Source organism: Cucurbita maxima, unplaced genomic scaffold (assembly GCF_002738345.1).
Source record: "Cucurbita maxima cultivar Rimu unplaced genomic scaffold, Cmax_1.0 Cma_Scf00005, whole genome shotgun sequence".
Taxonomy (NCBI): Eukaryota; Viridiplantae; Streptophyta; class Magnoliopsida; order Cucurbitales; family Cucurbitaceae; genus Cucurbita; species Cucurbita maxima.
This window is the reverse complement of record NW_019272021.1, coordinates 556,296-568,230: the sequence shown is the minus strand read 5'-3', so window position 1 is coordinate 568,230 and position 11,935 is coordinate 556,296. Positions and strand designations below refer to the sequence as shown.

At 36.9% G+C, this 11,935-nt stretch overlaps 1 protein-coding gene and 1 pseudogene across 1 annotated transcript; one reads left to right on the top strand and one right to left on the bottom strand.

Moving 5' to 3' along the window:
* The window catches only part of LOC111479218, an 11,565-nt pseudogene extending 2,226 nt beyond the window's left edge, over positions 1–9,339 (top strand).
* LOC111479981 (biotin carboxyl carrier protein of acetyl-CoA carboxylase 2, chloroplastic-like) lies at positions 9,306–11,692 on the bottom strand. Its single transcript, XM_023124917.1, has 6 exons — positions 11,229–11,692; positions 10,431–10,481; positions 10,187–10,335; positions 9,794–10,103; positions 9,569–9,706; positions 9,306–9,480 (listed from the first exon to the last, which is right to left on the bottom strand). The coding sequence occupies exons 1-6, from the start codon at positions 11,412–11,414 to the stop codon at positions 9,457–9,459; spliced, it is 858 nt and encodes a 285-aa protein (XP_022980685.1). The 5' UTR covers positions 11,415–11,692; the 3' UTR covers positions 9,306–9,456.
* Between the last annotated feature and the right edge of the window lie 243 nt (positions 11,693–11,935).

Here is an 11,935-nt window from a genome sequence, read left to right as displayed (position 1 = left end):
TTTTTTTTTTTTTTTTTTTTTTTTTTTTTTTTTTTTAGTTTGAGGCGTACAAGGAGTTTTATGGTATTGCAGGAACGGGCATTTTAAGGGGCGTAAAGTAGTAAAAATATAATACATTTGGGAGGTTATGAATAATTACAAAAATAAGAAAGAATGAAAATAATTTTAATGCCAAATTTAGAAATATGCAATTTGCTCCATTATCTTTATATGTACCTTTTTGTTGGATTTTATTTTACTCGGATGACTTATATTATTTTTCTGAAGTTTATCATTTATTTTTGAACTTACTGTCTATTGTGCTGTTCAAGTTTCTCAGGTCCTATTATGGAGTACGTCTCCAGCAGTACCGATCAGATGCCGAAGTCAAGTTGAAGGAGACTCTAGAACAATTCAAAATCATTATCCTGAATCTATGCCTACTAATGTATCGAAACATTAGGGTTTCTAGTTTCTTTATTTTGTTAAGTGCTTTGCTAATCCTGGCAATAAAAATGGACAGGATGCACCAGTATCATCTTCTAGAAAAGTAAAAGTTAAGAAGAAAGGCAGGGATGAAATTTCTTCTGTTAGAACAGATTCTTCTGAGTTTCAAGGTTGTTCTGGAAGTTCCTTGAGCTAATAAAAAAACTTCTGCACCGTATTTAACCTCACAAGTTTTGATCTTCATTTTTCATAGACTAAATATTACTTTGAATATTGTAGACGCCATCCTTGCAAACTTTTGCGAGTTCTTAGAGGAATTTTGTGGCAGAGCTGAAATTGTCGGTGATGATTGTGATGAATCAGAGTGGCTGGCACTGCCTCTTACTGATCTAAGAATGCTTGTCAATGAAGTAATGTCCATACGTTCGAAGAAACTCCATCATTTGGTTCCTCTCGATAACCTGATGAGGCTGTTAAAGGTTTTAGATCATCAGATACATAGAGCAGAAGGATTGTCTGTTGAAGAATGTGAACATGTGAGTTTGCTAATTTTGTTTTATGTTTTTTTGAATTTGGGCATAGGTATTCAAACGCCTGTAGGCCAGTGACTGAACATCTTGACCCTTTCAGGATATGTGAAGTTCCAAGTTAGACCCACCAAAGGAGCCTTCAAACGAACAGGGCTAATTTTTTTCCAACGACAAAAGAGGCATATCTTTTCCTTCCCTTAGCTGTCCTGAATCAAGCTCTTGGAAAAGAGATAACAAGTTTCCACCTCCCTGTCAAAAGTACCTCTTCTAATGTCCAAATCCCAAGATTGATGTTCCATGTTCCAGCAAACTGCAATGGTGGCTCCTTTTTAGTTGAAAGAACGAAAATATGCTAGTAAAGACGTGCCAATGTATGAGACCCGATCCACCTATCCTCCCAAAACTGAAATCTTCTCCGGGACTCAGCCCTGAAGTTCAAGAACTGGAGAAAAGAAAACCTGCTATTTTTCCCTATCTCTGGCCATAAACTGAATCTTCTAGCTTTCTTCACAGCTTTTGTTGCCAAGCCAATGTGATCCAGCCCATAAATACTGATTGTACTCGGGTCAGCCCATAAATAATGACTATACTCTTCTCCATAAGGTGCTTTCTTCTTGCGTAATCTCTATAGCCATTTCGTGAGAGATGCTGAGTTTCTTTGTTTAAGGGATCCCACTTCTAGGCCTCCAAATTGAATACGAAGGCCCATTGCCTACCAATTAACCACGTGGGTGCTAGATTGAACTTTTCACTGTCCCAAATAAAATTCATCATAATCTTTCCAGCAAAATGTTTAGGACCGTTATCATAGTGTCATTTTTTACGTGACTTTAATGATTATTCTTACAAAAATTTACTTTTTATAAGAAACTACACTTTCACTGAAATAATTGAAAGAACATACAAGGGTATACAAAAAAAAAAAAAAAAAAAAAAAAAAAAAAAAAAAAAAAGAATAAAGCTCCNAAAGAAAGAAGTCCGGCCCTAACTACAAAAAAAAGACTTCAATCCAAAAGAACAAGTGTAAGCTCATAATTATAAAAAGAACTGGTAACCGACGTTTACGAGGAGACATTAGACCTAGCCACCTCCCAAACTTCCTCACCTGATCTGTCATTCTCTCTACGAAATCTATTATTTCTCTCAATTCGAATACCCCAAAGAATAGCAAATAAACTAGCTGCCATAAAACTTTACCTTTATCCCTAAAGCGAGGATTCAGAAGCACCTCTTGAAAATGCTGCTATCTTTTGACGCTCATGTTTTTAGAAGCATAAGGCACAGTCTGCAGTGAGAAGGTCCTTAATCTTCCTTGTTTAGAGGCAGGACGCCCGTGATTGAGTTGAAGAAGGGCACAGATTTTTTATCAAAAAAAAAAAAAAAAAAAAAAAAAAAAAAAAAAAAAAAAAAATTTGAAAAAGGGCAANTTATAGCAAGAATTATTAGAATAAGGGTGTGGTTGAGTCTAGCCTTACTTTTGGAAGTGAATTTTCTTTTTTTTGGGGGGTCAGCAGATGTGGGATCGACCTACATCCTTGTGTGGATTAATGACACATCACCTCCCTCCCCATTTGTATTTTTTAGGTTCTTATGCAGTTGAAGATTCCTACAAAAATTATACAACAATCTAATTTGTCGCTGTAAGGTTTTTGATATGAAACATGCGTATGGTGGGAGTAATTATTCTTTACTTTTATCGTGGGAACTGGTTTTTTTCTTTTTCTTTTGTGCCCTTAGAGTTCTTTGGAGTAGGAAAGGACTTGCTTCTGCTCTGCTTGGTTTCTGCCGTTGCATTATGATTTCTTTATCTTAATTCAGATAATCTTTTTCCCATCATATTTCAGTTAGATTCATATGCAGTTGCAACCATCTTTTGTGCTTTGGAGTCCATACATTCATCTCTGGCAATAATGGCTCATGACCAAATGCCCAAGTTGCTTTACAAAGAAGAGGTTTGTTCTTTCAGTCGCTTGCATTCGTCTTATATTGATTGGCATTCTGTCGTGTATCAAGTACTTTGCTTATTCGGACGATCATTGATATAAGAAGCTTTAAAGTTTACAGTTAAGCGTTCTTCACACTTAAGCTACCTCCGGCTCTTCATTGTGTTGAGAGGAATATGCATTTCTCTTAAGTTTCACTTTTTTCAATAAACTAAAGAAAGGAAAATTTGAACAAAAAGTTGTTGGTTCAAACTAAGGCGGACGACTTACCCTAATACAAGCCACATTATCCAACCTCCCTACTTACTACATGTCTCTATTTGAAATGCCACAAAAAGTGGCCACGGATATAGAAAGACTTTTCAGAAATTACTTGTGGAAAGATGGCGCGCACCTTGTTCGTGGGAATATTATAAACCTCCCAACAGAAAAGGGAGGCCTTGGTCTTCTCTCGATAAGGAAGAAGAACACAACTCTCCTCGCCAAATGGATATGGAGATATCATCATGAAAAAAAGGCCTTATGGCAAAATCTTATAAAGGCTAAATATACTACTACATCAAACAAAGATCACCCCCTTCATCTTCTACAAAAGGGCCTTGGAAGTACATAAGGAAACATCAAAATCTCATCACCAACCGAAAACTCGCCATAAGGTGGGGAATGGGGGAAGCACATCATTTTGGACCTGAAAACACCACGCTAGCCTTGAAGTATCCACTTTTGTACAGGCTCTCTCATAGCAAAAAAGCCACGACTAAAGAAACGTGGAATGTTGTCAACAAATTTTGGGACCTGAAGCTTGGTAGGAATCTAAAGGATAATGAAGCAACAAAGTGGGTCGAATTAAGCCTTGACCTTGCCCTTGTGGTTTGTCAAACAAAGAAGACTCACTAACTTGGCTCCCCAACGGTGATGGGGTCTTTTCTACAAAATCTTTGATGATGAACATGAGAGAAAAAGTAGAAGCAATAAATCTCACGCTAGCAAAGACAATATGGAAAGAACATCAACCTAAAAAGATGAAGTTCTTCCTTTGGAAAATAGCGCATAAAGCCATCAACACAAGTGAAAATCTTCAAAAAAAGAATGTCTTACATCACTCTCTCTCCAAATTGGTGTCCACTATGCAAGAAAGAAAGCGAATCACAAAGTCACTTGTTTATGCAATGCACATACGCTCAGAATTTTTGGACAACAATTCTTAATATATTCGGATGGTATCTCACTTTTTCTAGGGAGGTAAAGGATTTTTTGGATATGGCCTTAACGTACCACCCTTTCAAGAACGCAAAAGCCCTATTATGAAAAAACCTCATCATGACTTTCTTTTGGAATCTATGAAAAGAAAGAAATCAGTGAATATTTGTAGAAACGACACAGACCTACACAAAACTTTTCGACAATGTTGTTTACCAAGCTATATCTTGGTGTAAACTATCTAATATTTTTACTTCCTATAGTTATACCTCCCTCATTGCAAACCGGGAAGGTCTTTTGTAAACACCATGGATTATACATCTCTCTTGTAAATTTCACTCTCTTATAAAAAAAAAAAAAATGACGGGTTTTAACTTCGAGGCATTTGTTGTGTGATTTTGTATTTTGTAGTAAACTTGGTTTGTCTGTAATAATTAATTCTTTATTTTCACTCTGTAAATTCTATACCTTGTTCGTTTTACTTCACTGGAGCTCTTATTTATTATTTTTATTTTAATTTTTTAAAATTGCACTTAAACCCCCTTCCCCCAAAGGGACTACTATACTTCAGTGCACTTCATGCTTTTATAATTGTTGCTGATGCTGTATGTAATTTATTGATGATTGATGAATGACCATTTTTTTCTTCTTTCTCTATCAGATCATAGAGAGAATTATCGAGTTCTCCCGACGTCACATAATGGATATTATGTGTGCTTATGATCCTTCATATTGTGCGTTGCATAAAGCCAGTGAAAATGGTGTGTTTGAAGGTCAGTAGTTTAATCTAGTTTCTTTTTGTAGTATTATTGATCTGTTTTACATCATGTCACAATTTTATATATTTTAGACGAAAAAGATATTGTAATACTCTTCAGGGAGAAAAATAGCATTAATGTTGATTTCAAAATGCAACAGAACTAAATTACTTGATAGCATTATTGAAATTTTACTTAAGGACTGAATACAAAAATATCAATGAAAATTCCTCAATTCTAAACTTTTATATATTAATAATGATGTGTTTTTTTGGTTAGGTAATAATGGTTATGTGAAACCTCCTTACTAGGGAAAAATCGGTAGCTTTTTTTTTTTTTTTTTTTTTTTTCTTCTTCAAGACATGATGTTATACATCTGTAAAAAAGAACTTAGAATATGAGTTAGAAAGCAATCATCGGAAGTTAGGATAGATTTCCTGTAAATTGATGTCTTGAATAGGCTAATTTATTTTACTGAGTAATTTGGATCTACGGGAATATTTCCTTCTCATATTAGTTTATGGTTGTCCCATGTTTAGGTGGTCTCGGTCTGCCCCTTTTTAATTCACTTCAGCAAATGCAAACATCAGATATTTAAACCCTTATATTTCTTACGCAAACAATATTTTCTTAGACCTTCATGTTCTAAATTCAGAAGTGAATGTGGGGATGTCTGCTCCTTAACTTGGGTCATATTTGTTGTTAGGTCGTTGACTGAGTGGTTGCTCAGTTACTTGAGAGTATCATATTCATAATTGATGCAGTTTTTCCCTTGCTACGTAAATTGTCTCTGAATGTTGCTGAAGATCTAGAGCAAGACTTGAAACACATGATTGTTCGGCATTCCTTCTTCACAGTTGTACATGCTTGCATCAAGTACTTATCCTCTCTACTTATTACTTTTCTCTTATTTTCATCCGATAAATTTTTGCTCAACAAACTGCTGTGTAATTTACTTATCTCGTCTTGGCGCATAATTGGACTATGTAGTTTGAATTTTGTTTGCAATCTTGGTTTTCATGAGGGACTGATTCTTTTTCCCTATCCACAGATGCCTTTGCTCTTTGAGTAAGGTATCGGGTAAAGGTGCATCGGTTGTTGAGTATCTCATTCAGATGTTTCTTAAACGCTTGGATTCTCAAGGAGTTGATAACAAACAGGTTAGATTTTTTAATTTCTTCATTATATTGTTGTGTTTCTTGTTAGCAACAAGAAAAGCATTTTTTTCTCCCGTATGTACTATCTTATTAAGGGCTAGTGAACTGCTAGTCTCTAACAGTATTGATTGGGATGAACTTCAGATCTGTCACAATGGACCTGTAGATTGCCTAGTTGCAATTCAAGTGTTAATAGTCATTCCTGCATTTCCGTTGCTTTTCTTTGTCACCATTGTGTATTTGACCCATCTGAATTGATTATTGAATGTTTTCATTATTTAGTTTAATTAGATTCTAGGATAACTGTTCTTTTATATGTGACCTATATACCATTATGTTACTTTGGTTATCAAAACAAGATTTATGAAGTTTGTTGGTACAACGACAGTAGTTTTTTGTTTTTTTGGACATACAATGATAATAGTTATATAAGTTTGGATTATGAAACTGCAGCTGGTAGGACGTTCACTCTTCTGTCTCGGATTACTTGTTCGCTATGGTAGTCCTTTGTTGAACAATTCCAGCAACAAGAACTTCGATGTCGCAAAAAGCCTCAGCTTGTTGAAGAAGTACCTGCAGACAGAGGATTTAGTTATTAGGATTAGAGCTCTGCAGGTATCCTCTCGCTTATATTTTTCTCTTGGATTTCCCTTTTTCTGTTTACAACATATTGAGGCGAACTCTTAACTCTTTATACATTTTGTAGGCTGTGGGATTTATTCTTATTGCGAGGCCTGAATTTATGCTTGAAGAAGATCTTGGGAAAATTGTAGAGGAATCATTGTCATCTGGTTCTGACGTTCGTCTTAAGGTGAGTGAACAATTTCCTTTTTGTTTCGTTAAATGTTATGGGCATACGTTTGAATTATTTCGCTGGGCAGATGCAAACATTACAAAACATGTATGATTATCTTCTTGATGCGGAAAGTCAAATGGGAACAGATGAACCTGGTGATGGAGTTGCCCCTGATACTGTGGAGGTGGCCAAAGTGTACCCGTTGCTGCTGGGGCAGGAGATACCAACATATGTGGTGGTATTGTTCAGTTGTATTGGGAAAGGATTCTGGGAAGAAGCTTAGATTTAAATGGTCAAGTTCGTCAAACTGCCCCCAAGGTAAAAAAAAAAAGGCTAGTCCGTTGCATTTTCTTGTTCTGGATTATAGTTAAGTTTACCAACCAGAAAGCTGTTTGTGACAACCATGGCTGATAATGCTATTCATAACCAAAGTAAGAAACTTGGAAGATATTGGATATCAGTTTTTGAATCTATAAGAATGCACGAGCGCAGACAACTTGCTCTACGTCTTTGGTCATGTATGTGTTGACCATTTGTTTGTTTTCCTACTTTCTACTTATTTGGTTCATTGAGCATTGTCTTTTATTATCTTTTCAATATACAGATCGTGGAAGTGGTGCTTCGCCAAGGTCTTGTCCATCCGATTACCTGTGTTCCTTATCTTATCGCACTTGAAACAGACCCCCATGAAGCAAACCCAAAGCTGGCTCACCACTTATTGATGAATATGAATGAGAAGTAATGTCCCCTATGCTCAACTTATTTAGTTGTCAGCTTAAACCTATGCAATATAACTGATGCATCTCCTTTCAGGTACCCAACATTTTTTGAAAGCCGACTGGGGGATGGTCTTCAAATGTCATTCATTTTCATCCAAACTATCAGTCGTGGTTCTAACAATGCAAATCAAAAAAATTCAATCCAAGGGCTCTAGCAATTTGAAAGGTAAATCTGATGGTAGTTCGTTGACTCAAGCAAGACATGGAGTTTCTCGAATTTACAAGCTCATACGAGGAATCCGAGTCTCGAGGAACAATTTTATATCCTCCATTGTTCGGAAGTTTGACAACCCACAGATGAATGACTCAATCATACCTTTCCTTATGTGAGTTCAAATCTATTCATTTTCCCCACTTTGATATGATATCTTTGGCTAAAATGGCTTGAATTCTTTCTCCCTTTTTTTGCAGGTACTGTGAAGAAATACTTGCATTATTATTACCGTTTACATTCCCTGACGAGCCTTTATATTTGATTCATGCTATTAATCGAATGATACAAGTAAGAGGTGGAGCACTTCAAGAAGAGATCAAAGCACTGGGTATGCGTTTGTTACAAGGGAATACCCAGAATATTCCTTACGAAAATGGAATGATTCAGCCTCCGCAACCTGCTCTATTTTCTGATAATATAATTTTTATCGGATATGAACAGGTCAGTGGAGATTGATCATGCTCGTCCTTTTTGTGATTTTATGTCGATGGATTTGAATCAGCAAATGCCACCAGAGTCGGTTGCTCATCATGAATTGAGTAATATAATACTACATTGGAGGGAAAACTCCATAACATTTGCTCGGTGGATTTGTATAGTATCTCAAAAGATGATCTTCAGAAAATTCAGGTAATTTCAAACAGTTAGTTTGATCACTCAAAAGTTGATTTTGAACGATTAAAGGCATGTATGTTTGAGAGTGATTTTATACTTGGTAAAGATTATTTCTTTTGGGTATCTCATTTCTTCCTTTTACTTCAATTGTTCCTAGTCTATCTGTTAAACCATTGCTGACGATGAGCCTGGCAGCTATCGCACTGCAACTTCTTTTGAAGCTAAAGAGACATCTAAAGATCGTGGACAGTCTAAACGATGCACGATGCACGATGCCAGGTATATATATGCTTGTTAATTGGTATTTATTCACAACGTAGACACAAAGCCGTTCAATTGGCTCATCATGTTCTTTTCTGGAAATTAGTCTTTCAATCCAAATGAACCACCAAAACCTGGAGAGTTCCTGTCCAAACAAAATGTTCCTTTTGACATCAGCGAAACATGCACAACTTTTCCAACATCTTATCAAGAGTTTATGCAAAGATACCAGGTGCGTGAACAAATCCTTCGGTTTTCCATTGTATCATTTATTCTCCCTCTGTCATCTGATTAAAAACACCACAGGCTTTCAAGAGCACTCTTAGGGGTGATGCATTTGATTACTCCACTTACACAGCAAATATTAAAAGGAAGCGTCCTACCCCAAGAAAAGGACGGAAATCTACAACGGGTGGTGACGAGGAGGACAACAGTGGCAGGAAAGGTAGCTATAGTAGGCAACGATGATGCTGATAGGTGTAAGTAAATTGTAACATGCTTAGGTTTAGGCTAACTTGTACATTAACAAAGTGAAATAGAATAGAATAGAGATACTAGGAAAGAAAAAAAGGGTTTAGGTAATCAATCTGGAAACAGCCAATAGAAAAATTGTGGAATAGTTTGAATATCGTCATGTAAAAACATCCTCATTATTTATTATAAAAAAAAAAAAAAGTTGACACATCTTCTAAAAGTGCGTACAAATCTATAAGAAATTTGAACCTAAGAAAAAAGAAAAAGAAGAGCTTGAAAAGTGGCATTGTTGAAGGCTATCAATCAAGGTACGATCACAAGAAGAGGCTGCACAAAAAAGAGGAAGAGTTAAAGAATTTAGATGCAAGTTTTTTAGGGAAAAGAAAATAAATGGAAGAATATGAGGGAGTAGTACCGTGTCTACGCTGACTGGTTTTCCGTCTTCAGCCAATATTTCAGCTATGGTTCCAGATCTATCAGCTTCAATCTCATTCATTAACTTCATGGCTTCAATTATACATATTATTTGCCCTTTCTGCACTTTATCTCCCACCTACAAAATCCACACATGAATCAAATATATATATATATATATATATATATATATGGAGGAGTTCAAAGTTTGATCTTCTCAACTTACCTTCACAAATGGAGGTTCTCCCGGGGCAGGGCTTCGGTAAAACGTTCCAGCCATCGGGCATTTCAAAGGTGGATGAGAACCACCCGCTTTCAGTGCAGGGGGGAGAGGTTTTGCTGGAGCAGAAGCAGCTGTAGGTGCAGGTGCCAGGGTCGGGGTCGGTGTCGGTGGAGGTGCAACCATGCTATATGCTTGAGGAGGTGGTGGCAATGCCAGGTATGGACTTGGCTGTAAAGCTTCTTTTTTCCTTATTACAATTTCGCAATCCTGTTGTTTCAGTTGTAGTTCCATGATGTCTCTTGAATCAACAAGTCTGCATATAAAAAGATTTAAAAGTAAAGATTGAACAAACAAAACTAAATTCCCTTTTCACAAGTATGGAAGACAGTAACGCACTTGATGAGATCTGAAACTTGGCTCATGAAGGCTGATATCGTCGACTCATCTGGAAGAGAATTTTGATCAGAAACTGCCTCTGCAGCAGACTCATCTTTTCCTCTAGAGACAAGCGCTGGTGCAGAATTTGAACTTTCTCCAACCACCATCTGTAATAAAGGTAACAAAAAATGCATACAGCTACAAAGAAACCTATGGATGTATCTACAAATAGAAGATTAAAAAGCTCATGCCACCAACTAACCTCCCTAAGTGCATGCACCATTACACCACCAGATTTCTTCTTGTTCGGCTCCTGAAAACACGAAAGTACATACCAAACTCAAAATGTAATTACGAGCATGACCACGACCACGACCACGACCATCTCACTCTTTACCGACTCCATTAAGATCAAATTTTTCTCATTATAAGTTGTAGTTTAAAAAACACATATGTGAACAGTTTAGGTTAGTGGAGTTGTAGGAGCCATAAAAGCTATGCGTGTCGATCGAAGGTGATTTTGGATTAACTCCCGGGATTTTGAGTTTCTTTTCACTGACATAAACTCCAAACAAGGACAAATGAGATCCCCAGCTAACAAACAATTTCATTGAAAACATGAAAGTGGGTCTAGGAAGCTACAAAAAGGCCTTCCAGTTGCATGAACATAAGATAATCCTTCTAATACAGAACATCACTTCTGAAGCAAAGATTCTGTATGCTTTTTTTCTTAAACCATAATCTTTCCTTCTTTCTTTCTCTGGGTTATGATTCTAATTGAGTGCTACAAACGAAAACAACTATGAATCAAGACTATGAAAAAGAATAAGTTCTGTCTTCCAAGTCCTGAAACTGAAACATTAAAATGTCCCAAATTCCATCAATTACTTTCCTACACTCGCCCCCACTCCACATGGTTTGATAAAAAACCATTTCTATTCGGAGAGAATTTGCGCAAAAGATCTTTCTAAATTACGATAATGACGGAGAACATTTGGAGTTAAGAGATTGAAACAGTAAGAATCCATTCCAAGAAAATGCAATGAACATAGTTACAGACCTCAATCCCAGAAAATGGTGGGTGGACAAAAGAAGACCCGAACGAAAATGAATCCTTCAGGCAAAATGGGCGGCGATGAAGAGAAAGATTCTGCTTAATGTGGGTGCGATGCCAGTTGTTGTGAGAGCTGGAACGGAAAGCGGGTAGAGTGGAAAGCTTGGGGCATGGGACCGTGAAGGACGCCATTGGAGAGCAACCCAGAAGAAGGTACGAAGAGGTTCTGAGTTGGAAAGTGGGGAAGTGGGTGTAGGAAATGGGAGTGCGATCTGAAGGAAAGCGAATGAGGGGGAAAAGAGGGGGCGGATTCAGAAAGAAATAAAAAAACAAGGAAGAAGGGGCGATGAGATCCAAGAAAAGGGAGCGTGGCGGGGGAGGCGAGAAAAGGGACTTTGGGAATTTGGGGTTTAGAGGTTTTATTGTTTGGAGAGATTTCGATGATCACAATGCGATGTTGAGAGAGCATTAAATCAACATCGCCGTTTTCATTACAACCAACCATACATGCATTTGCTTCTCTCTCTCTTTCCCAACAACATGTGTACGTGGAAATTCAAAATTCAAATCTTTTGCTATCCATGGTCAATGATTTAGGTTATAATGGGTGGAAACGTATGGATGTTCAAATGACTCCAAAACATTAGACTACCCAAACTAATTTATAAAAGTTAGATTGGGTTCAAGATCCAAAGTGCCAGAGCGTTAAGCGG